General features: G+C 47.1%; 1 protein-coding gene across 2 annotated transcripts in view; it reads right to left on the bottom strand.

Annotated features, from left to right (window-relative positions):
* Positions 1-27,013, bottom strand: part of IGSF9 (immunoglobulin superfamily member 9) — a 91,835-nt gene that overhangs the window by 8,407 nt on the left and 56,415 nt on the right. Inside the window, exons 14-19 of one of the 2 annotated variants that reach the window (XM_063947004.1) lie at positions 12,188-12,363; positions 11,772-12,022; positions 8,787-8,871; positions 6,346-6,519; positions 2,617-2,662; positions 500-2,053 (exon numbers count right to left, since the gene is read on the bottom strand). In XM_063947004.1, the coding sequence (XP_063803074.1) occupies positions 500-2,053; positions 2,617-2,662; positions 6,346-6,519; positions 8,787-8,871; positions 11,772-12,022; positions 12,188-12,363 (2,286 nt within the window). The remainder of the gene's footprint in view (positions 1-499; positions 2,054-2,616; positions 2,663-6,345; positions 6,520-8,786; positions 8,872-11,771; positions 12,023-12,187; positions 12,364-27,013) is intronic. The other variant, XM_063947005.1, reaches the window with a different exon arrangement.

The raw sequence follows: 27,013 nt of genomic DNA, 5'->3' as shown, positions 1-27,013 counted from the left end.
TCTGGACTTCAGGTGCAAATCTTGTTTACGTGCCTCTATAAAAATATCTGCATGTGCACAAGTCTGTCACTGTGTTATCAGAACGCTATAGTGCTGTACAGCAATATAGTAATTAGCCCAAGAGAGATTGATACCTTATTGTGTTGACTGCTGTTTGTCTTTTATCGCGTCTATCCAGTTATATTCAATAACACCTACTCTGGTTTGGAATCAACCTGTGGGCTAACCTCCTTGCTTATATCCGCTACCAACTTGTAGGCATTTGTCAATGTTCCACGGGGTTAGACTGGATATTATTCTACTAATAAGATCATGTAGTGATTATGTGCATGGTGCTAGTGGGGCAATTTGCCAACATCCCCATCAGTATCATTACTTGTGTAGCCATCTTGATTTCTTAACACCAACCTGCCACCTTTCCAGACCTCTTCTAAATGACTTACTTCTAGAATGTGCATGCCCAGGTGTATAATGTACTCCAATTATTAACCGTACTCACCTATTGCTTATAGTCGCCAATAAGGAGTCCTTCCTGTGCCTATAGTCTTCAGCACTAGAGCCCTGGGACCCCCCTCCGCTGTACCAACTAGAGGTTTCACCCAGTGGTGAGTTGAGGTAGCTTCCCCCCACAGACTGTGCCAGAGAAGGGGGCCTGAGGAAGGAGACACTCCCTCTGCCACTGCTCTGGCTGGTGAGACTACTCCGCATCACCTTCTCTGAGCCATGCAAAAAGAGGGATTTATCTACTGGCGGCCTCTGTTTTTCCAGGGCCTGGAAGTCTGTGAACACTGAGAGCGGCTGGTCCTCTAGAGGGCATTCAAAATGAGAGGGAATGTGTTGCTGAGGTCTATTGTCCATGAAGACATTCCCATGTCCCCATTGTGCTCTCTGCCCTACTTTCAAACGTTCAGAATTCTCTGGTGGTTGGGTCCACAGTAGGCTACCTGGTAAGATTGCTTTTGCGGGTCCCAAATTAGGCTCTGGGGGTTTCAGAAAAGACTTGACAGGCACAGACTGCTCTTGTTTACAGTTCATATATTCAAGTGGCAATAAATTGTGGGTGGCCCGTGGAGAGTCCTCTTTACGAGCCCCACTTGTTCCATCAACATCCATTAATGTCCTATCATCCAAATGCATGTTATTAGGGACTTCTCGTTCCTCAGTCTCTGAAGAGCTTGGCTCTGAGCTCCTAGCATGAGATTCTTCCTCCACTGGCCAGTCCCCATCGACACTCATCTCCTTAAAGAAAGGTAGACTGAGATATTGGAGAATGCCACTCTGAGTTGACAAGCTATGTCTCATTTGGCTTGCTTGGTCATTGAATACAAGAGGTTTGTGCGACAGTAGAGAAGGAGCTCGAATTACTGTATTCAATGAGGAGAAACAGTCATGTTCCGATTCTCGGAGTGTAGAAATAGTTCTCTCCAAACCGCCTTCCATTTCAGCTGAATCTCCACACCGTGCCTCTTCTACTTGCCCATACGGGAGTGTCACAGCAGATGTCACAGGACTAATATCTGCGATTCGGAAGGGTTTGACTTCATCCAGAGGGCTGCTACTACAGCCAAAATACCTTCCTTGGCGGTGACCAGAATCTCTTGCATCCTTACGGGCCTGACCTGTGGCCTTTGGTCTCATCTTCACTTCATCCCTCCAGGACTCCAGGTGCCGCTCAGGTAATTGGCAAACCTGCAAGTATGTTTTGGCCTGTGAACATTGGCTGAGATCTGAGGAGTCTCTGGCGTTGAATTCTGGGTAGAGATCAGTCTCCGTCACGTAAGGGAAGCCCCGGATGCTCCCCCTGTTTGGCCTGGTCTCCGTCTCCACCACGAAACGTCCATCGGGGCCACGACTTATACGCTCCAATGGCACACACTCTCCAACATGACTCTCATAAATGGTGTATTTGCCAATTGTGCTGCTCCCGTGGGTCACACCTAGGTTGTTCACCGTCTTTTCCCCCAAATGCAGAGATCTCCGGAAGCTTTCGTATGGTGACACTTGAAGCTTGAGCCTCATGAGACTGTCGGGGCTGCTAGAACCATTAGAATTTCTAAGAAACAAGAAAAAAAAAAAACTCATGTAAGACAAGTTTTTGTAAAGGAATAAGCTGAAATATGTCTGAAAGATACATTTTAGCTAAAATCTAAGGACTAAGGTAAAACTATACTGTAAATACATCATTAGAAACGGACAATATAAAAATGTTTATTTTCACATGTATAGTTTAAGGATGGAATTATTGGATTGGCGGCTTAAGCCACACCTTATCAAATTCTCATAGTTGGTGAACAAGACCTGGTCATTTCACATGATTTGAAGCCAGATTAGAGAGAGAAGGGCATTTCACATTTATCATAACTCTACTATACATTAACAATAAGGTCTGAGTAATTGTGAGGGAAATGTATGTTCATGAGGAGACAAGACAGTAAACTTACACAGAGGTTTCTTTTGAACCACCACGTGTCTACTCTAAGGCAGGACCTGCTGGCCATTGAACCAATCAGTGGTTGGAGCCAAATACATAAAGCCAAGACACTGATGATCAAAGCTAAGGACGGATAGCGTGAAATGCGTGAACAGGAAGTGACATATGAGCATGAAGACACTTACTGTGAAGGAGAGGCTTTCTTGGGTTGGGAGAAGACCATTGGTGTATCTGGAAGGTTATGAGAACACAACAGGGATCAAATGAGGAGAAGAACTCGAGCCAATGTGAACTGTTCATCTAGTGACCTACTTATCTTCTACATGTATGTAGGCCACAGACGGAAAATTAACCAAACCTACGTGTGGCTGTAGCCCAAGTCCTACTAAATATACTCATCCAAATGAAAATATGTAGGGCACATATACAAGTCCATTAACTATAAGCATCAATAAGGAGTTTCCCACTGATGATATTTAATACGGATCTCCAAGACGACTAGTTCTGGGGGCAAACGTTGTGGTTAAGGTTTGGTCAATACAACCAAACTGACTAACCATTCTACCTTGTGAGCTCTAAACCTGGTCAAATATCCATACTAAATGGGTGGGATCTGGCTGGGTATAACGGAAAAGTGCATGTATGTGGGGTCATCGGTCTTTAGAGGAAAGCACAAGCCCTTGTACCCAACAGCTAGTAGAACTTTGTTGGTGCCTTAGATTTAGAGAAGTTCAGTTTGCCTGTTAAGCCTCTTTGTCTCTCAATACACTGTTTGGTCATATAAGTCTTTCTCTGCTTATAAATACTGCGCTAAATATTTGAAACTATGAAACATGGCTGAATATGTAGTTTTACAGTGTTATCGCGGAAAGTGTATACAAGAACATTTGGCAACATAATTTAGGTAGGATACTGGCCTCACTCAAGCCCTATCCCAGATGCTGACAAAATGTTTGGGGGAATGGGACTTAAAATGTGAGATTCCCAATCCATTACAATGAACTTCTCACGGTCCTTAACTAAATATCAGATCTGATTTTGACAAATTTACCACCTTATTGTCCCAGCAATTGTTACTGAAGTCCAAGATGACTCTTCTTATTGGGGAACCAGCACATGAAGAACATAAGAAGCCATTGCTGATCCCCCATGCTAAAACTACTCAGGCAATGAGGTTTTATATCAACACAGGTGGCCATGTCGCTTGGTTTAGGATGGGAAGGCGCTTGGACATGACATCTGTTGACCTTCACACTCCAGATCTCCTGAAGGTCAATGTTCCTACATGTTTGGTGGCATGACAAGGGGCATGCAGGGTGAACACACAAGCGGAGCCAAAGGGTGACATCAGTATGCTGTAGACACAACGAACACAACAGGGTGAAGGCATATGGACCCCACCCTATGATCTCTGTATAAGCACTCCAATCTAAAACAAAATAAAATGATACAATGTTTATGTGGGGCTGATTAATGGTACACAGTACTCCATGGCAAGGACATCCATGCATCTCTCACTATATACCACAGTGGATTCATGGAATGACGGTAATGAAACCTGCAGTCTGAAGACAAGGGCTGTATATCCTGCAGTAAAACAATGAGATACCTCACGTAGCTATATAACTAAATATTTCTCTTTTCTCAGGATGTGGGGCCAAATAATTATCTTTTTGCAGTCTGCATTTATGTAAGCTGATTCCATTACAAAAGAGCTGTAGCTAGCATACCTCTCACTTGGGATATGTTGGGAGGAGGGTGAAAGAAACCTCATCTGCTATAAAACTGCCATAGTACTGGTCAGTGAGGCATCCCTGATTAGCTGAGGTGACACATTTTAAGTGTAACTTTGTAAACCTACATCTCCATTGTTTTGTTATCATAGGTCTTGTATCCAGATAGGTAGACCTATCTCCACAACTGTTCATCCTGTATCTAGCACGGTAGGCCTATCTCTCAAGCTGTTCCTGGTTATCAGGCGTCATGTATCTAACAAGGTAGGTCTTTCTCCCCAACTGTTCCTGGTTATCAGGCATCCTGTATCTAGCAAGGTAGGTCTTTCTCTCCAAATGTTCCTGGGTATCAGGCATCCTGTATCTAGCAAGGTAGACCTAACTTCCCAACTGTTCATGGTTATCAGGCATCCTGTATCTAGCAAGGTAGGTCTTTCTCTCCAACTGTTCCTGGGCATCAGGCATCCTGTATCTAGCAAGGTAGGTCTTTCTCTCCAACTGTTCCATGTTATCATGCATCCTGTATCTAGCACGGTAGGCCTATCTCTCCAGCTGTTCCTGGTTATCAGGCATCCTGTATCTAGCAAGGTAGACCTAACTTCCCAACTGTTCCTCATTACCAGTCTGCTTGTATCTAGCAAGGTACACTTAGGGCTATCACCCCAACTGTTCCAGGTTACCAGGCATCCTGTATCTAGCAAGTTATCTCCCCAACTGTTCCTGGTTATTGGACTGTCTGTATCTTGCTAGGTAGCTCTATCTCCCCGACTGATCCTAGTTATCAGGCTGCCTGTATCTAGCAAGGTAAGTCTATCTCCTCAGCTGTTCCTGGTTATCAGGCTGCCTGTATCTAGCAAGGTAGGTCTATCTCCTCAGCTGTTCCTGGTTATCAGGCTACCTGTATCTAGCAAGGTAGGTCTATCTCCTCAACTGTTCCTGGTTATCAGGAATCCTGTATCTAGCAACGTAGGTCTATCTCCTCAGCTGTTCCTGGTTATCAGGCATCCTGTATCTAGCAAGGTAGGTCTATCTCTTCAACTGTTCCTGGTTATCAGGCATCCTGTATCTAGCAACGTAGGTCTATCTCTTCAACTGTTCCTGGTTATCAGGCTGCCTGTATCTAGCAAGGTAGGTCTATCTCCTCAGCTGTTCCTGGTTATCAGGCTACCTGTATCTAGCAAGGTAGGTCTATCTCCTCAGCTGTTCCTGTTTATCAGGCATCCTGTATCTAGCAATGTAGGTCTATCTCCCCAACTGTTCCTGGTTATCAGGTTGCCTGTATCTAGCAAGGTAGGCCTATCTTCTCAACTGTTCCTGGTAATTGAGCTGCCTGTATTTAGCAAGGTAGAGCTGTCTCCCTGACTGATCCTAGTTATCAGGCATCCTGTATATAGCAAGGTAGGACTATCTCCCCATCTGTTCCTGGTTATCAGACATCCTGTATCTTGCGAGGTAGGACTATCTCCCCATCTGTTCCTGGTTATCAGACATCCTGTATCTTGCGAGGTAGGACTATCTCCCCATCTGTTCCTAGTTATCAGGTATCCTGTATCTAGCAAGGTATGCCTATTTCCCCAACTGTTCCTGGTTTTCAGGCAACTTGCATCTAGCTAGGGAGACCTATCTCCCCAACTGTTCCTCGTTATCAGGCGTCCAGTATCTAGCAAGGTAGGTCTATCTCCCTAACTTTTCCTGGTTATCACGCATCCTACATCTAGCTAGGTAGGCCTATCTCCCCAGCAATTTATTGCTGGGGAGATAGGACTACCTTCAGCACATCTTCTAACTTCCATGTAGACAGATCTCCAACCATTCCTCTTTTCACAGGTCCTGACTCTATCTAGGCACATGTATCTCTACAACCATACAGCGATGTGAAGTTGACCTATTCCTTGAAACATACCATATCACATAATGTTATCTAGTACAGCTCCACTACCATACCATGCTGTCTCTCACCTTGGCCTTCGCTAGCTAGCCATATCTCTAATACAATACCCAGCTCTATGAGATCATTCTCTGCAGTCATGCATACCTAACTGGTATCTTGTTTAAAGGGCCTGTAACCAAAACCACCACACTCTCCCACCACAGGTCCTTGATCTGGCTTGGTCCCACACCCATCTTACTGCTGAGCACATTTCATCTCTAGCTAGAAACACAGCTGTTCTCCCACCATACCTTGCTGTCTCCGTTTACGTCGACGTCTGACCCGGCGGCGGTTCATCAAACAGGCGACAATGGTGCTGAGGATGATTGCCAGGGTAAGGAAACAGGCACCCCCGACCACACCAGCCAACAGGGACTTCTGCTGGTCCTCCGGGAGCTCTGTATGTGATGGGTACACCTTCATCCCTGTGTAACATATGGATAGATATTGTCATCTATTCTCATTAAGAGTCACAGACAACTAATGATCTGTGAAGGCACGATGGAAGTATTGAGTCCAAGAGTCTACACAGCTGAGAAGATCTAAATCTTCCCCTAGCCAAATTAGAGGACAATTCTACACACAGAAAAGTTTTTGGTGGAGATCAAGACATGATAAACTATCTTCACCTCCAATCTATCATTCTCCCAATACGAGAAAGGGTTAAAAAAGAAAATAGTACTTTGTACCCAAATGTATCTCACCTACAGTCTTATAGCATGACGATTTCACTTATGTCAGTGGCATGGGTGTGAAACAGACTTTCACAGAAATATGGTAGAATGCAGTAAGGAATGTGGCTGAGATATTATAGTCTGCAAATTGCAGGCTGTGGCTAGACTTTGGTGATTGTATCCTTAAAATTTATACTGGGAATTTTTTGTTAAAGGCAAAACCGGGGTACAATAGGTCCAGAATCTATCTGTCGGTTGCGAGTTAAAGGACGGACCAATCACAGCTGATTGGGACAGTCCGGTACCTACAGATCTGCTAAGCACAAGATTTTGCTGGTTACCCAAAAATAAGTTATGCACGTATAATGGGACATTAGTAAGATAATACATTAATTAGATAATAATTATGTCAAATATACAATTTGCTAAACTATCATTACCCAGAATCCTCTTGTGGAAATACTTTCTACTGTAATCCAAGACGTGTTACTTATAATAACACTATCACTCTACTGCGATTTTACCTAGAAAACCTCTGTACTTGGACGTAAAAATATAATTTAACATTTTAACTTGGGCTGACTCAAGGAAAGTGTTTATAAGTAGACAGATTCTTGGCGAACGATCTTGGCAGTGAATAATGACTATCCTCTGTATATTTAATGCATATGAACTAGATTATAAACTTACTACAGTGACAGACAAATAGAATGCAGGAATCCATTCACATGATTGCACTTTAACGGATATAGCTAGGCATTTATTTGTTTTAAAATAATATTCTCTGATTGATACCTACTGTAGCTAACAGATTTAGGTGGTCATTCCGAGTTGATCGCTAGCTGCTTTCGTTCGCTCTGCAGCGATGATGTAAAAAACCCGGCACTTCTGCGCATGCGTATACTGCGCAATGCGCACGCGCTTCGTACTATTACAACGAACGATGTAGTTTCACATAAGGTCTAGCAAAGCTTTTCAGTCGCACTGCTGGTCGCAGAGTGATTGACAGGAAGAGGGCGTTTCTGGGTGTCAACTGACCGTTTTCAGGGAGTGTTCGGAAAAACGCAGGCGTGCCAGGAAAAACGCAGGCGTGGCTGGGCGAACGCAGGGCGTGTTCGTGACGTTAAAACAGGAACTGAACAGTCTGAAGTGATCGCAAGCACTGAGTAGGTATTGAGCTACTCTAAAACTGCATAAAAAAAGTTTGCAGCCGCTCTGCGATCCTTTCGTTCGCACTTCTGCTAAGCTAAAATACACTCCCAGTGGGCAGCGGCATAGCGTTTACACGGCTGCTAAAAACTGCTAGCGAGCGATCAACTCGGAATGACCACCTTAATGCTAACCGTTCAGAAAGACGCTTTATACTGTCTGCGCTCACTCTTCCCGTCCCCTGCTGGTTGTCTAAACGAATAGGTGTCTATGGGAGCTATTCAATTGTTGATCCGATCAGATGCCCATTAGCATGTAACGTGACTGACTGCTCCGGGCTTAACCACGCAAAAGCGGCTAAATCCATGTAAAGTTCTCGATTGGGAGTCTGATGTCCAGGTTTGGACGCTTTGGACTTTTTATACATTTTTTTCTTGCACTTCTGGAGGCTGCGGGAAAAACTGTGCGTGTGGCGGTTAATGGACGTCTGATCGGAGCAACAATTGAATAGCTTTAACAGACGCCCATTCGTTTAGATGTCCAAGCAGGGGGCAAGTGCCACAATTAGATCAGCCCCTATGCAACCACTTATGCGCCACGGTTCATCTCTGTGCGTCTGAACAGCCACTGCATGGCGGCAACAACAGTCACATGACTGCTATTGCCCTGAGCCGTGATTATATTTGTATCATAATTGACTACAGCAGAGTATTACAGTCTATGCCATAGCTAGCAAGGTAGGCTGAACTCATGTCAATGGATGTGGAGCCATCTAGTGGCAGATCATAATACAGCTGTAAATATACACATGCAATACACAGAATATCTATACAACATACAGCTTGCACTGTTGTGCCCGTCCCCCTCACCTGCCGTGGAGATGTTTACAGAGTTACTGGGCTCGCTGATATAATCGCCAGCAAATGCCACCAGGCGAAATTCGTACATGGCATCCTGCAAGAGAAATACATTAAGCTGCATTTTATCCTGCAGCATTTAATTCCGTACATCACACAAATTGGAGAATTTACACCAATCTGGACAGAATAGCGACACACACAGATTATGATATGGATAATGCACTGTGCCGGGTTGCACTAAACATCAGATTGTCAGTGCAGCCTCTTGAGGACGGAGTGCCAACACATTTTATTTCCAGATCACTTATCTTAGAAAGAACATGCATGTGCCTTAGAGGTGGGTACAGAAGAAACTCTAATGCGTGTAGCACACTGGGGTAAGCAGATAGAGAGTTGTTGAGGCTGCTGCAGAACCTCTTACAATGCGGATCTGTCCATTCTCAGGATTCCACAGAGTGACCAGTTCAATGATCTGCATAGTCTCACAGCAATCTGTGCCCCCCAGTAAACAGATCTTACTTCCTTGGCTTTTGACCGTTGCTGGAATCCATGCAAGCGATGAGACGGAGAAATATTCTCAGTAGGCATTCTAATACCTTATGCTGTATAAAGCAGTAAAACAGTGGAGAAGTGGACCAGCGAAGACACTGCCCATAGCAACCAGATCAGCCTCTGATCGTGTGCTTGTGACCCGAACCTTGGGTTGTTAAACGGATTCATCATCTGTACTGCCGGCCCTGACCTCGGCTGATGTTTGGCGTCATTTTGCACCTTGTTGGTAGTGTCAGCTGCTCCCTATAGAGGCTAAGCCTGTGGGTTCATCTCACTGACCTACATTACTTCTTTACTAGGGTCTCTGAATGCCTGGGCTCCCGACTCCGCTCCCTAGGTTAGCAACAAACATCCCCAATAAATGGGAGATGCAGGAAAATAGCTAACACCAAATAATTCCCTTTCAGTGATGAAGAGTTTCAGAACGCACTGGTGGACCCGCAATGCCCGCAGCTGGACAAATCACATCTAGCCTAGTTGGTGTTCCGTCACCTCCTCATTTCTGTGGAGATCTGTAAGAACATCCTGAACCAGTTCTTCATCCGTTTCCACATCAACCCGAGAACCATGATTCCGAATACACCAAACTAGCGTTACTTTCTGGCCAGGCTCTTACTTGGCTTCTCCGGCATGGACATGGTCAGCAGGTGTTTATCTAGCCTGGTAGTAACACCTACAGTACAATAAACAACATGTCCTTGTTTGCTCATTATGTGCACAACACAATCTATCTCATCAGTCTCCAGCTGGACCCCTATTGCCCTTTCCTGTCTACAGCAAACCCCTGACTCTCATCATGAATAATGCAATAACCAAGCTTCCCTCCTCCAGGAGTATTTCTGCTCCTAAATGTCTCCATGCAGCTTCTTTTCTTGCCACTCTATTAATCAAGGTATTTTAACTCCATATGTTTAGTACTAGCAATTGATTAACACTCTGGGGCACAAACTAGATCTAAATTTTGGAGAACATTCTATAAAAATAAATAGGAGTCAAATTAACACTTATATCTGCATTTCTCACCACAGTCCAAAAGTGACCCTGAAAGAATCAATCAGATCTTGGAACTGAATTTGAGAATTGATGTCTGTGTTTACTGGGGCAACCTTCATCCATGGTCAACGTTCTCTTATCATAATCACATTCATGATTCCACCCAAGAAAAAAAACAAGGTGCCTTTGTTCACAGTTTGTGGTACTTCTCCCAGGCTCCTGGATCCATCTTCTTCTCGCTCCAGGGTCTGCATTTGCGCATCTTGCCCAAAGTCCATGAAGCTATTCTACAGCCTTATCTCAATAAAAAGGTGGCACCAAACTAGAGCACCTAGGGTAAAACCTGACAAGTTGTGGGTTTTCTACCAGGTGTATACGCTTGAAGGTGTCCTTCAACTTGTCCTACATTTCTTTAGCTAATGAGTCCACACAAAGTTTTGTTCTGCCCCATCATTATGAATAGCTAAGATCTCTTGTTAAAGCCTTTTGTGCTTAATCACCTAGTTTCAACAGGACCTCTTCCGAAACTTCTGTCCTCTGATGTCCAGCAACAGTTTAATGATCATCATATTCTGGATTCCCGTGGAAAATTATTTTATTAACTGATGGGAAGGTCTCTTTCTCCTGAAAGAGCCCTCATCAGTCAAAGGACGGATGTAAATGCCTTTCTTTGTTTCTGAGATCAATCAGAGAGAGATCCCACTCTCCATGTTTATTACGCTTGCCCCATCTAAGTGATGGGAAGTCATATTTGGGATTGTTACACTTGGTGTCACAATTCTGTGGGTCAGTGGTGGGTCCAAAGGGGGCGATAGGGGAAGGGGAACGATCAAGCACAGTTATCAAATACAGTTAATTAGCAGTTGTAATAACATATTGTTCTGGCCCCAGAAAATGCCCTCTCCACCCTGCTATAAATCTGGCCCTTGGCCTGTAGTTGTGTTAACTATCCATTGTGGCAATAGGGGCAGTGTGCTACAAAGGAACCAGGGGTTTTTATCTGTTAAACCCAGGAAAGCCATGCATTTGGAGGATAGGAAATGTGTGTCTAACCTGCTTGATTGATTTCAGTGCATTTCTCCCCTGCTGTTTGGTGCAGCTGAAGGCATGTGACTAATCAAACAGAGCAGCTAAGACACACATTTCCTATCCTCCAAATGCATGGCTTTCCTGGGTTTAACAGATAAACACCCTGGTTCTTTAGTAGCACACTGCCCCTATTTCCACATTATGTAAATTGCCGGATCTAGCAAAATCAGTCATTGTGCAAATAAAGCCCATATATCTCACATTTTCTTTGTGTATTGTATTAGCTGAAACACGAGGTCATGCAGACATTCTGCTCTGCTTATCCTCCCACTGCTTATAGCGCCATCTAGTGGTTAACCCTAACACTATTTCTCTATAACTCACGTTCTCCCTAGGGAGCTGGGAGTAAGTCTCCCTCACCTTAACCAGTCCAGGAACAAGCAGCTCGGTTTGAGTTGTCGGGATGGATTCGTCAAGCAGCTCCCAGGCTCCCTCGTCCCGCCTACACTCCAGTCCATAACCACGTAGCGGAATGAAAGAGCGCAGCGGAGGACCCCAAGTCAGCAGCACGCCGCGGGACGTCTCATTGGCGGCCAGGAAGCGCGGAGGGGTGAGGGTGTCTCGAGGGTCTGTGGTGGGTACAGGAGGAGTCAAGGTGGTGGGTGGGACACCTGAGAGGCCAAAACAGTATTGATTATTGAAGACAAAGAAGACCAGCAGTTGTGAGAGATGAGAAGGGGGAGAGACAACCACTGGTGACGAGAGAGGTGAGGTAACCCACGCCAACGACCACTAGACAGACAAGTAGGAAGTTTCGGTCTCTCCAGGTTACTCACTCAGAGGAGAGGCGGTCACGATTTCACTGAACGGACCACTCCCCAGCTTGTTCTGAGACAGGACACTAAACTGGTAGTCGCCGTCTGCCTGCAAGTTCTCCACCACCAGGTGGTTGGCCCCGACTGGCGCCGAGAGGGAGATCCACTCGTGGTGCCCGTGAGACAGTCGCTTCACCCTGGCAGTAGCACAACAGACAAAACAACAGTGGTCAAAGAGAGACCAACATGGAGACAACACAATGGAAGCTGTAGTCACCCTAGGGTGAAATGACCATGATGAAGATATCAGCTTGGCTATCCTGGACCTCCAGGACACTACTTCTGCCGGCTGTAGTCCACTTACTATTCTTTATGTTTTTTGTTTTCTTTAGGGCCATTTAATACTACAAGGTCACCATGTGGACCTCTGTTGCTTCGCTGGGCTCTCTACTAGTAAATGCTATCATCTTCCGGCCAGCGATAATCAGAGGCGTCCTTAGCTATTCTATAGGCAGTAGCAGTAGACGCATTACTATCCCTCTCCCAAATCAACGTAAACATTTGTATTACCAGCCTCATGATCGTTACACCCCACGTATTGAGTGTCACTTTATAACGACAACCAGTTTACTCATCACTAAACGGTGGATTAGTCCAGTGTCAGTCCCAAAGTAGCATAACTGACGCGTTTCTCTGAGGAATAACCCACAACTTCATCTGATGAAGGGCCTAATTCAGACCGGATCGCTCGCTAGTTTTTTTTTTGCAGTCCTGCGTTTGCCTAGTCGCCGCCCATAGGGGAGTGTATTTTCGCTTTGCAAGTTTGTGAACGCCTGTGTAGCAGAGCTGTGCGAACCGAACTTGTGTAGTCTCTGCGCAGCCCAGGACTTACTCAGCCGCTGCGAACACTTCTGCCTGTCCGGGACTGGAATTGACGTCAGGAACCCTCCCTGCGAACGCTTGGACACGCCTGCGTTTTTCCAGACACTGCCTGAAAATGGTCAGTTGCCACCCACAAACGCTTTCTTCCTGTCAATCACCTTGCGATTGCCTGTGCGAATGGATTCTTCACACAAACCCATCGCTGAGTGGCGATCCGCTTTGTACCCGTACGACGCGCCTGCGCATTGCGGTGCATATGCAGTTTAGACCGGCGATTAGGCGAACGCAGGACTGCAAAAAAAACCTAGCGAGTGATCAGGTCTGAATGAGGCCCGAAGTCAGATATGCCACAACAAAACGCATCAGTACATTACTGAGGGACAACCACCGGACCAATCTTACCAACATTCTCAGCTCACGCATCACTAAATCTACCCGACATAGTGTTAGTAGAACATGCGAGAGGAGCACTTGGCACAGGAGAGTTGTACTAGGCAATAATCAGCATTTTATAGCCAGAGGAATAATGATGATGTACTGTACAAGGAAAAGGAGATTTATGGTAGACTTACCATTGTTAAATCTCTTTCTGCGAAGTACATTGGGTTCCACAGGGAAACATCAAGTGTGTAGAGTTGGATCTTGATCCAGGCACCAACAGGTTAAAGGTTTAGCTGTCCCAGAATGCATTGCGGGGCCTCCTCTATAACCCCGCCTCCAGGTACTGTGAGCACAGTTTCGTTAACCAGTCCAATGCAGAAGCAGGTAAAAGAGAAGGCAGATGTTAGTCACATAGAACCACATTCTCACGACAGGAGAAGGGACCAGCGGCTAATGCCATACAAACCCACAGAAGCTAGGTGCGTCATGGCAGGCGCCCTGTGGAACCCAGTGTACTTCGCAGAAAGAGATTTCATAATGGTAAGTCTACCAGGGGACTTGCCGTAGCGGGTATGAGAACCTGGCGTCCAAAGGAATCATCCTGGGAGGCAGAAGTATCGAAGGCATAGAACCTAATGAACGTGTTCACTGAGGACCATGTAGCCGCCTTGCACAATTGTTCAGCAGACGCGCCTCGGGGGGCCGCCCAAGAAGGTCCAACAGACCGAATAGAATGGGCTTTAATAGCAGCAGGAGCTGGGAGTCCAGCCTGCGCATAGGCTTGTGCAATCACCATTCTAATCCATCTGGCAAGGTCAGCCACGTTTGTGAAAACCAAAAAGTACAAAAAGGGAATCTGACCTCCTGATAGAGGCAGTCCTCTCCACATAAATACGGAGAGCCCTTACCACAGCCAAAGACCGCTCTTTGGGGGGACAAATCAGAAAAGATAAAGGCCGAAACCACAATCTCTTGGTTAAGGTGAAAAGATGATACCACCTTAGGCAAATAACCAGGGCGAGATCTAAGAACTGCCCGGTCACGGTGAAATATCAGAAAGGGTGGACGACAGGACAGAGCGTCTAGGTCTGACACCCTCCTAGCAGAGGCAATAGCCAGTAGGAACAGGACCTTGACCGTGAGCCATTTAAGGTCCACTGACTCAAGAGGTTCAAAAGGAGACTCTTGCAGGGCATTCAGGGCAACAGACAGATCCCATGGAGCCACAGGAGGGACATAGGGAGGCTGAATCCGTAACACACCCTGAGTGAAAGTATGAACGTCAGGAATAGACGCAATTTTTCTCTGAAACCACAAATACAAGGCAGAGATATGAAGTCGAAGGCCTAAGTCCAGGCCTTGTTGTAGAAAAGCCAGAAGTCTGGAAGTATTGAATTTGTATGCATCGTAATTCTTAGCAGCACACCAGGTGAAGTAAGAATTCCAGACCATGTAATAAATCCGCGCAGATGCCGGTTTGCGGGCCTTCAGCATAGAACGAGGAGGTCTGGGCGCTGAGGAAGTAGAACAGTATGCTGTATTGATAGACCCTGTAGGTCTGAGAATCAATGCTGTCTGGGCCACGCTGGAACGACTAGAAGTAGTATTCCTCCTTCTTGTTTGAACTTCCGTAGTACCCTGGGCAGAGTGACACTGGAGGGAATACGTATGGCAGCCAAAAGTTCCATGGAATTGCCAGTGCATCCACGAACGCTGCTTGAAGATCCCTGGTTCTTGATCTGAAGACCGGAACTTTGTGTTTGTGTCGAGACGCCATCAGGTCTACATCTGGTAGACCCCACTTGTCCACGAGGAGTTGAAAGACTTCCTGATGAAGACTCCACTCTCTGACGTGCACATTCTGACGATTGAGTTGAGGACCAATATTGCTGGCAGATGGCGTTCCGCCCAACGAAGAATATTTGACACTTCCATCATTGCCATACGGCTTCGAGTGCTGCCTTGATGGTTTATGGACGCCACCGTGCTGGTGTTGTCTGACCGTACTTGAACAGGCCTGTTCTGTATCAGAGGCAAGGCGAGAGACAAAGCATTGAACACTGCCCGCAATTCCAGAATGTTTATCGGGAGGAGTGATTCCTCCTTGGTCCACCAACCCTGGAAAGAGTGTTGCTCCAACACCGCGCCCCAACCTCTCAGATTGGCGTCCGTAGTCAGAAGGACCCAGTTGGGGATCCAGAAGGGATGGCCCCTGCTCAACTGCTGGTCCTGTAACCACCAGGTCAGCGACAGACGAACCTCCTGAGTCAAGGAGATCACGTGAGACCTGATCCAGTGAGGCAAGCCGTCCCACTTGGAAAGGATTAACCTCTGGAGAGGGCAGGAATGAAATTGAGCGTACTCTACCATGTCGAAAGCCGACACCATGAGGCCTAGTACTTGCATCGCCAAGTGTATTGACACCCTTGGGCGAGAAAGAAGTATCTGATCCTGTCCTGAAGGTTCAGGATCTTTTCTGGAGACAGAAACAGCCATTGACTCTGTGTCCAGCAGTGCCCCCAGGTGCACCATGCTCCAAGCAGGGACCAGCGAAGCCTTCTTCCAGTTGCTGAGCTACCTGTGGGCTTTTAGGAAGTTTACCGTCAGTTGTAGATGACTGAGGAGGACATCGTGGGAGTTTGCCAGAATCAGCAAGTAGCCCAGATACGGCAGGATCCTGACGCCCTGGCGACGGAGATGAGCCGTCATCACGGCCAGAACCTTGGTGAAGATATGAGGGGCCGTAGCCAATCCAAACGGCAAAGCCTGGAACTGATAGTGAAGGTTGCCAATAGCAAACCGCAGATATTGCTGATGCGATACGGCAATAGGTATATGCAGGTAAGCATCCTGTATATCCACGGATACCATATAATCTCCGGGTTCCATGGCCAGTACAATTGAGCGCAGTGTTTCCATATGGAACATGGACACTCGCACAAACTTGTTCAGTGATTTGAGGTTGAGTATAGGCAGGAAAGACCCATTTGGATTCGGAATCAGAAACAGGGTCGAGTAGTATCCTCTGCCTTGTTGGGACAGAGGTACCGGCACTACCACTCCTGTATCCAGGAGGGAACTCACAACCAGTTGTAGAGCTTACGCCTTCAACGGATCCGAAGGAATAACCGTTGTGCAGAACTGGCGAGGGGGGCGTCTCTTGAAAGATACTACGTACCCGTGAGAGACAACTTCTCGCACCCATGCGTCTCAAGTGGTCTTTAACTAGACCTGGGTGAATCGCAGAAGTCGGCCTCCCACCCTGGGGTCCCCCAGGGGGAGGCCCGTCCCGTCATGCAGCAGGCTTGTCATGTTTAGAAGCAGGCTGATGGGTAGTCCAGGATTGTTTTGCTTTGGGCTTTGTGGTTTTGGGAGCACGAGATTGTCTCGGGAATGCCTGACCTTTTGTTTTTCCTTGAGGCCGAAAGTAGCGAAAAGTGGTACTTTTTGCCTTCTGTGCAGAAGGATTAGTATTCGGGAGAAAGGCAGTCTTAGCAGCCGCTAAGTTAGTCACAATCTTATGGAGATCTTCCCCAAATAGGATGTCTCCCTTAAAAGGGAGTACCTCCAAGGTCTTTTTGGAGTCCAAGTCCACCTTCCACGACCTCAACCTCAGAATACGGCGAGCCAGGATGGACGTAGCAGACGCCTTGGCTGCCAACACACCCACCTCAGAGGACGCCTTCTGAATGTAATAGGCGGTGGTGGTAATATGAGACAGGTACTGTCTGGCAGTATCAGATATATTTTGAGGCAGCTCTTCCTTTAATGCCTGAACCCATGCTTCAATTCCTTTTGTGGCCCAGGAGGCTGCTATAGTAGGTCTATGTACAGCACCTGTAAGGGAGTAAATAGACTTCAGGCATCCCTCCACACGCTTATCTGTCGGTTCCTTCAGGGAGGTGACAGTGGTGACAGACAGAGTAGATGACACCACAAGACGGGTGACATGGGAATCCACCGGTGGTGAATTTTCCCACTTGTTACACAACTCAGAAGGGAGAGGATAACGAGCTAGCATCTTTTTAGATAGGGAGAACTTCATTCCTGGTAAACGTATGTCTATTAAACGGTCAGAATGTGGTAATAATATTTTAGTTACCTTCTGACGTTTAAACTTATCAGGTTTCTTAGACACCGTAGTGGAATCCTCATCATCAACAATGATTTGTAGGATTTGCTTAACAGCAACCACTAAGTCAGGGTCATCAACCTAAGTAGTAAATTCCTCGTCAGAAGCAGCTGTGTCAGTGTCTGACGGGTCAGTATACTCCCCATCCTCATCAGAAGAATCTTCAGAGAGATTAGTGGATAGTGAGGAGGAAGTAGCCCGCTTAGACGACCCCCTTGACACCAGAGTGACTTGGGGTAGGTTTATGTCTAACCAAAGATTGATTCAATTGCTGCAATTGGGTAGACAAATTATCCGCCCAAGGTGGAATCACCATAGGGAGAATATGTGGCTGCAATGGCACAGGAGGTCCCATAGGGGGCGTAAGGCATGTCACAAGCGTATTAAGCATAGTAGAGAACACCACCCAAGGTGGCTCCTGATTGGTTACAGGAGCTACGGACTGACTGGGAGATGTATGGCACATATTACACAGACCATCATTCAAAGCTTCCTGTCACGATCCGGGTATCTGGACGCCATTTCTTACCCATCAGATGCCTCCTAAGGCTGGCTCAGCGCTCCAGGACCGGATCCCATCTGTTATCCTGATGTGTACATTCCTGTATCCTCTCCTGTCACTCTGGGAAGCTGTCACAGTAAACGCCATATTACACCTGGCATGGCGTCTCCCGCGGCCTCCGCCGCCGTCCCTGAACTTCTGCATGCAGAGTGTCTGAGTGGCGATTACGTCAGCCGCGGCCTCCGCTGTGTCCGCGTGGTTGGATGTGCATCTGTCAGCCTGGCGCCTCCTGTCTCCGGTGGCCGGCGCCGCCATTACTGTTTTCATTACCACATGGATTACAAACCAAACTTCCCTCCAAGTGTCTGCATGGGCGCAGCCATCTTGGATTCTGTCAGCTGATCATTTCCACCAATCTGTTCTCAGTATTGATAATCTGCATAATTGCCTAGCCAATCCCTTCCTTGCTGCAGGTATAAATACACTGTGCCTGAGCAAGGAAGGCGTCAGTGCTTTGGTTGTCAAACCTAGTTCCTGTTTGTCTCTCTCCTGTGATTGTCTTCCAGGTTCCAGCTCCTGTCTCAAGACTTCCACCATAGAGACCCGCACCAGCATTCCACCTGCGGTGTAGCCTGACTCTCCAATCCATTGTGGATTCATCTGTTTCCAGCTACAACATTACCTGCTTCCAGCTCAGCTTCCAGCAGAGTACAGCTTCCCTTAAAGGGCCGGTGTCCTTTCTACACTTTACCACTCTCCACCGGTATTATTATTTCTCCGCTCTCAAGTTCTACATTTCAGTTCATATTTCATCGCTCCCAAGTTCATTTATTATTTAACTAGTTCCAGCCAGTATCCACTCCGTGCTAACAACAGTCTGGTTCCAGCCAGTATCCACAGCAGCTGTTTTATCTTCAGCAACCCAGCTTTTCCTGGAACACCAGCTGGCACAATCCTGGGTTATCTCCATTGCTACAGTCGGGCCTGGTAAGGACTTTCCATCTAGAAGATCATAAGAACTATCTCACACTACCAGTGCCCTGTGGCTCCTGCCATCCTGTAGTACCCAGGAACTGTATTTATTCTTTGCTGACTTTTACGTTTTCTTTTACTGCTGCTGTGTTGCGGAGTTGTCATAATAAACATCATTGACTTTTATCCAAGTTGTCGTGGTCACGCCTTCGGGCAGTTATTATTCATGTTACTTACATGTCCAGGGGTCTGATACAACCTCCCAGGTTCCGGTACATCTCAGCCCCTACAACTGAGGCTGCCTCCCGTCAGCTCAGGCCCTCAGTTGTGACTGTAAGCACTGACCTAATGAATCCAGCCGGAGACCAGGATCAAGCGGCCAGGCCGATGCAAGAACTGGCAGCCCGACTAGAACATCAGGAGGCTGCACAGGGCCACATCATCCGCTGTCTCCAGGATCTCTCTACTCGGCTGGATGGGATTCAGACAACTCTCCGTGGATCAGGCGCGTCTGGTGCGTCAACCACAGTGACTCCAGCTATAACCCCACCCACCTTACCCATTTCTGCTCCACGTCTTCATCTTCCAACGCCAGCAAAATTTGACGGATCTCCAAGATTCTGCAGGGGATTTCTCAACCAGTGTGAGATTCAGTTTGAGCTACAACCTGGCAATTTTCCCAGTGACCGTACAAAAATTGCCTACATTATTTCTCTTTTCAGTGGCTCAGCCCTTGATTGGGCATCACCGTTATGGGAGAGGTCCGACACCCTGCTATCTTCCTACACTGCCTTCGTGTCAACATTCAGGCGCATCTTCGACGAGCCAGGCCGGGTAACCTCAGCTTCATCCGAGATTCTCCGTTTACGCCAGGGGTCACGTACTGTAGGACAATATCTGATACAGTTCCAGATCCTGGCATCCGAACTGGCATGGAACGACGAGGCCCTGTATGCTGCATTCTGGCATGGCTTATCTGAGCGTATTAAAGATGAGTTAGCTACCAGAGACTTACCTTCTAAGTTAGATGAGCTAATCTCGCTCTGCACGAAAGTTGATTTACGTTTCAGAGAGAGAGCAACTGAGCGTGGAAGATCATCTGCTCCAAAATCTTCTGCTCCTCCTCCTCGTCAACTGTCACCATCTAAAGATGAGCCCATGCAACTTGGCCGTTCCCGTTTAACTCCTGCTGAGCGCCGAAGACGTCTCTCCGAGTTTCTCTGTCTCTATTGTGCAGCTCCGTCTCACACCATTAATGCCTGTCCCAAACGTCCGGGAAACTCCAAATCCTAGCTCGCCAAGGAGAGGGCCGGCTAGGAGTAATGATCTCCTCTCCATCTCCTCAAGATTGTAATCTCCCAGTCTCGCTTCAAGTTGCTCAACGTTATCGGAACGTCATTGCCCTCCTTGATTCCGGAGCAGCTGGGAACTTTATTACCGAAGCCTATGTTAAACGGTGGTCCCTACCCACCGAGAGACTTCCTTCGTCCATTTCTTTAACTGCCGTGGATGGCAGCAAAATTTTTGATGCAGTTATTTCTTTAAGGACTCTACCAGTTCGTCTGAGAGTGGGAGTTCTTCATTCCGAACTTATTTCTTTTTTAGTGATTCCAAGAGCCACACATCCTGTGGTCCTGGGCCTTCCATGGCTCCGTCTTCACAATCCTACAATTGATTGGACGACTACGCAAATCCTGGCATGGGGTTCCTCCTGTGCTGAGACATGTTTGTTTAAAGTATTGCCTGTCTGTTCTTCCTCCCCCAGGTCGTCTGATGTTCCACCTCCTCCATATCAAGATTTCACGGATGTGTTCAGTAAAGCTTCTGCTGATATCCTTCCTCCTCATAGAGAATGGGACTGTCCGATTGATCTCGTTCCAGGGAAGGTTCCACCTCGAGGCCGAACTTATCCGTTGTCTCTGCCTGAGACGCATTCTATGGAGGAATATATTAAAGAGAACCTAGCAAAGGGGTTCATTCGACCTTCTTCTTCTCCAGCCGGCGCAGGCTTCTTTTTTGTAAAAAAGAAAGATGGTGGTCTGCGGCCGTGCATCGACTACAGAGGTTTGAACGACATTACCATCAAGAACCGTTATCCTTTACCCCTGATTACTGAGCTCTTTGACAGAGTTAGCGGAGCTACCATCTTTACAAAGCTGGACTTGCGAGGTGCATACAATCTCATCCGGATCCGTGAGGGTGACGAGTGGAAGACCGCCTTTAACACCCGTGACGGACATTATGAGTACCTCGTCATGCCCTTCGGATTGAGCAATGCTCCAGCTGTCTTCCAGCATTTTGTCAATGAGATCTTCAGAGACATTCTATACCGTCATGTCGTGGTCTATCTAGACGATATCCTCATTTTTGCCAACGATTTAGAGGAACATCGTTTTTGGGTTAAAGAGGTTCTGTCCCGTCTCCGTGTCAATCATCTCTATTGCAAATTAGAAAAATGCGTCTTTGAAGTCAAGTCCATTCCGTTTCTAGGGTACATTGTGTCCGGTTCCGGACTAGAGATGGATCCTGAGAAACTACAAGCAATCCAAAATTGGCCGGTACCCTTAACCCTCAAAGGGGTCCAGAGGTTCTTAGGGTTCGCCAACTATTACCGAAAGTTTATACGAGACTTTTCCACCATTGTGGCGCCTATTACTGCTTTCACTAAGAAGGGTGCTAACCCGTCCAAGTGGTCTGAAGAAGCCATGCAAGCATTTCATCTTTTAAAACAAAGGTTCATCTCTGCGCCTGTTCTGAAACAGCCTGACATCGACTCTCCTTTCATCTTAGAGGTGGATGCCTCCTCCGTTGGAGTAGGAGCGGTGTTATCTCAGAGGGCTAAAGATGGCCATTTACACCCTTGCAGTTTCTTCTCCCGGAAGTTCTCCCCAGCTGAGCGCAACTATGCCATTGGCGACCAGGAGTTGCTAGCCATCAAGCTCGCTCTAGAAGAGTGGAGGTATCTGTTGGAGGGAGCTTCTCATTCAATCACCATACTTACAGACCACAAGAACCTTTTATACCTGAAGGGCGCACAATGTCTCAACCCTCGTCAGGCCAGATGGGCACTTTTCTTTTCCAGGTTCGACTTTAAACTCCAGTTCTGTCCGGGCTCTCAGAATCGCAAGGCCGATGCCCTTTCCCGCTCATGGGAGCAAGAAAATGAGTCAGAGTCTTCAGACAAGCATCCTATTATAAATCCGTTGGCATTCTCCACGGTAGGGATGGACTCTACGCCCCCATCAGGGAAAAGTTTTGTGAAGCCGATGCTAAGGAAGAAGCTCATGCATTGGGCCCATGCTTCCCGTTTTGCCGGACATACAGGTATCCAAAAAACCCTGGAGTTTATCTCTAGGTCCTATTGGTGGCCAACTCTGAAAAAGGACGTCTTGGAGTTTATTGCATCTTGCCCAAAGTGTGCCCAACAAAAAGTATCCCGCCAGTCGCCTGCGGGGCAACTGGTTCCACTATCCGTTCCCCGTCGACCATGGACCCACTTGTCGATGGATTTCATTACAGACTTACCCATGTGCAACAAGTTCAATACCATCTGGGTGGTAGTTGACCGGTTCACCAAGATGGCACACTTCATTCCTCTCACCGGTCTTCCGTCAGCTTCCAAGTTGGCTCAAGTATTCATACAAGAGATCTTCCGACTCCACGGTCTTCCTGAAGAAATTATCTCAGATCGAGGAGTTCAATTCACAGCCAAATTCTGGCGAAGTTTATGTCAAGTCCTCCAAGTCAAGCTAAAGTTTTCCACGGCTTACCATCCTCAGACCAATGGTCAAACCGAGAGGGTGAATCAGGACTTGGAGGCCTTCCTCCGCATCTATGTGTCCTCCTCTCAGGATGACTGGGTTCAATTACTTCCCTGGGCCGAGTTCTGTCATAACAACCAGTATCATTCTTCATCTGCTTCAACACCATTCTTCACTAACTTTGGATTCCACCCTAAAGTCCCTGAGTTCCAACCGCTTCCAGCAACTTCTGTTCCCGCAGTGGATATCACCTTGCATCAGTTTGCCAATATCTGGAAGAGCGTACGATCAGCTCTGCTCAAGGCATCGTTCAGGTACAAGAAGTTTGCGGATAAGAAGCGTCGAGCAGTTCCTGCTCTCAAGGTGGGTGATCGGGTATGGTTATCCACGAAGAATTTGAGGTTAAGAGTTCCCAGTATGAAGTTTGCACCTCGCTATATCGGTCCTTTCAAGATTGAACAAGTCATCAATCCTGTTGCTTACAAACTCCAGTTGCCTCCCTTCTTAAAAATACCCAGGACATTCCATGTTTCCCTGTTGAAACCGCTGATCTTGAATCGGTTTCATTCCTCACTTCCTCCAACTCCGAAAGTCCAAACTCAACGAGGCGTTGAGTATGAAGTGGCCAAGATCCTGGACTCACGTCACCGTTACGGTCAACTACAATATCTTATTGACTGGAAGGGTTATGGTCCTGAGGAACGTTCATGGACCAATGCTTCTGATGTCCATGCTCCTGCCTTGGTCCGGAGATTCCATTCCAAGTTTCCTCAAAAGCCAAAGAAGTGTCCTGGGGCCACTCCTAAAGGGGGGGGTGCTGTCACGATCCGGGTATCTGGACGCCATTTCTTACCCATCAGATGCCTCCTAAGGCTGGCTCAGCGCTCCAGGACCGGATCCCATCTGTTATCCTGATGTGTACATTCCTGTATCCTCTCCTGTCACTCTGGTACGCTGTCACAGTAAACGCCATATTACACTTGGCATGGCGTCTCCCGCGGCCTCCGCCGCCGTCCCTGAACTTCTGCATGCAGAGTGTCTGAGTGGCGATTACGTCAGCCGCGGCCTCCGCTGTGTCCGCGTGGTTGGATGTGCATCTGTCAGCCTGGCGCCTCCTGTCTCCGGTGGCCGGCGCCGCCATTACTGTTTTCATTACCACATGGATTACAAACCAAACTTCCCTCCAAGTGTCTGCATGGGCGCAGCCATCTTGGATTCTGTCAGCTGATCATTTCCACCAATCTGTTCTCAGTATTGATAATCTGCATAATTGCCTAGCCAATCCCTTCCTTGCTGCAGGTATAAATACACTGTGCCTGAGCAAGGAAGGCGTCAGTGCTTTGGTTGTCAAACCTAGTTCCTGTTTGTCTCTCTCCTGTGATTGTCTTCCAGGTTCCAGCTCCTGTCTCAAGACTTCCACCATAGAGACCCGCACCAGCATTCCACCTGCGGTGTAGCCTGACTCTCCAATCCATTGTGGATTCATCTGTTTCCAGCTACAACATTACCTGCTTCCAGCTCAGCTTCCAGCAGAGTACAGCTTCCCTTAAAGGGCCGGTGTCCTTTCTACACTTTACCACTCTCCACCGGTATTATTATTTCTCCGCTCTCAAGTTCTACATTTCAGTTCATATTTCATCGCTCCCAAGTTCATTTATTATTTAACTAGTTCCAGCCAGTATCCACTCCGTGCTAACAACAGTCTGGTTCCAGCCAGTATCCACAGCAGCTGTTTTATCTTCAGCAACCCAGCTTTTCCTGGAACACCAGCTGGCACAATCCTGGGTTATCTCCATTGCTACAGTCGGGCCTGGTAAGGACTTTCCATCTAGAAGATCATAAGAACTATCTCACACTACCAGTGCCCTGTGGCTCCTGCCATCCTGTAGTACCCAGGAACTGTATTTATTCTTTGCTGACTTTTACGTTTTCTTTTACTGCTGCTGTGTTGCGGAGTTGTCATAATAAACATCATTGACTTTTATCCAAGTTGTCGTGGTCACGCCTTCGGGCAGTTATTATTCATGTTACTTACATGTCCAGGGGTCTGATACAACCTCCCAGGTTCCGGTACATCTCAGCCCCTACAACTGAGGCTGCCTCCCGTCAGCTCAGGCCCTCAGTTGTGACACTTCCCACTCAGGCAAATCCCTGGCGCATGCGCTGCATGATACAGGAGCGTCCATGGATTTCCCGCCCTTTGTGTTAGACATTTTAGTGAATGTAATCGCAGAGCGTATGAGTACGATACAGCCAGAAAGAGAACAATACCTGCGAATAAATCCCCTAGTATGTGACAGTGTACACAGTACACAACACCAGCGTCTAAATCCGGTACTATGTGACTGCGTACACAGTACACAACACCAGCGTCTAAATCCGGTACTATGTGACTGCGTACACAGTACACAACACCAGCGAATAAATCCGGTATGATGTGACTGAGTACACAGTAGAAAACACTTAACGGTCTGTGCAGCACTATATATGAGACCTTGACGCACCTAGTCCCTTAGGGTACAGAATACAGTGATAGATATAGCTGGGATACACTGAAAGTGAAATCCACACAGCAGATACAGGCACACACAGTCACAGTGACAATGCAGATAATTATTTTAGTCAGACAATAAAACTGCACTGGATTAGTATATGTGTATATATATATATATATATATATATATAAAACAATGCGCGGTCCGAGACCGGATGTATTTACAGGAATACTCGTACAATATATTCTGGCACAGGTACACTTGTTCTTAACTAACGCTGTCTTATTATTGACATGTAGAATACTGTAAAATCACGGCGCTGATGTACAGGCGGATTTACAGAGGAGACTTTGCCCTGCAGTCCCGGGAACCAGCCGCAGATGGCGCCCAGCGTCTCAGTCAGGGGGTGAGGGAGAGTGTGAGGCAGCTCCAGGGCGGGAACACCAGCAGTAGATGGCGCCCGGAGCTGGGGGAGGGGCTACATGTTAAGCGCCGGCTCCCCTATGCTGGTCCTCACCACCTGGTACTATGGAGCCTTAATAAATAGGATATTTATATATCCGACCTGTACTCCTATGCCCTGGTGGATATAGTGGGTTCCCTGCTCTGTTACAGTGTCCATGCCAGCGTCACAGTCCGTCTCCTTAGACTGCGACCGGAACGCGTTTTAATGGCGGGTCCTGGATGGGGGACCCTCTTACCTCCTCCCTTCTGTAGCAGCCATGCAAACCAGGAGAGCGTCTGCGGTGGTGTGCCTAGGAATTGGAGCGTCTCCGTCGCAAGTACCTGGGAACAGAGCCAGCGGGAGTATGCGACGCCGCTCAGGAGGTGACGGAGCCGTAGCACAGTATGTCACACTGACATGTAAATGCTGCGGCCCTTAAAGTCTTCTAAAAGCTTTTTCAGGGCTGCCTAGCGCAGCCCCCCTGTTAAGTGACCTGCTTCATGCAGGCACCAACTCTAAACTGAGCTCACAGTGCCTGGAGGCGGGGTTATAGAGGAGGTCCCAATGCATCCTGGGACAGTCTAAAGCTTTAACCTGTTGGTGCCTGGATCAAGATCCAACTCTACACCTCCGATGTTTCCCTGTGGAAACCAATGTACTCCGCTGCAGAAATAATAGTTACTGGTATATAAATGTTTTATGGTGGAAGCAATTTTCTGTGCACACCGGTGCTCAGCACTTAGCCGCTGGACACCCAGTAATAACGTTGGAGCTTATAGTTTTGGTTTATTCTTTCTAATGTGCTTCCATTGGCAAATTAAATATTCCAGTAACTGTCCATAGCACATGCTCTACATATAAACCTCTCAGTGCACTTAATTATCCCCGAATTGTGAAAATACAGACAGGCAGATATCTATAATACACAGACTACGGATCAGAGTTAGCTAAACAACTGGTTAAAGAGATGAATCTGGTTCGGATACACACGGGAAAAATAAAAGCTGGTGATAATTTGACGTTAGTTTATAAAGAAAAAAGTAACAAAACAACGCGAGTTTGAGCTCACCCATCAAATAAGCACCGCGGGGGCGGGCAATTACTGGGCTGTATCAATATTCATGAGAATGCAGCCAATCAGTGCTCTAGAAACCTGTTACACCCCTGAGGCACTATATTGGCATGCTCAGATAAAACAACTGTCCTGAATTAGGCAAAACAGATGCGGTTCACTCCCTTTAAAAGGGGCGTAGCTTCACAATACAATGGGTGTTTCT

This window comes from Pseudophryne corroboree, chromosome 12, assembly GCF_028390025.1.
Source record: "Pseudophryne corroboree isolate aPseCor3 chromosome 12, aPseCor3.hap2, whole genome shotgun sequence".
Lineage (NCBI taxonomy): Eukaryota > Metazoa > Chordata > Amphibia > Anura > Myobatrachidae > Pseudophryne > Pseudophryne corroboree.
This window is presented reverse-complemented; position numbering and strand designations above follow the sequence as displayed.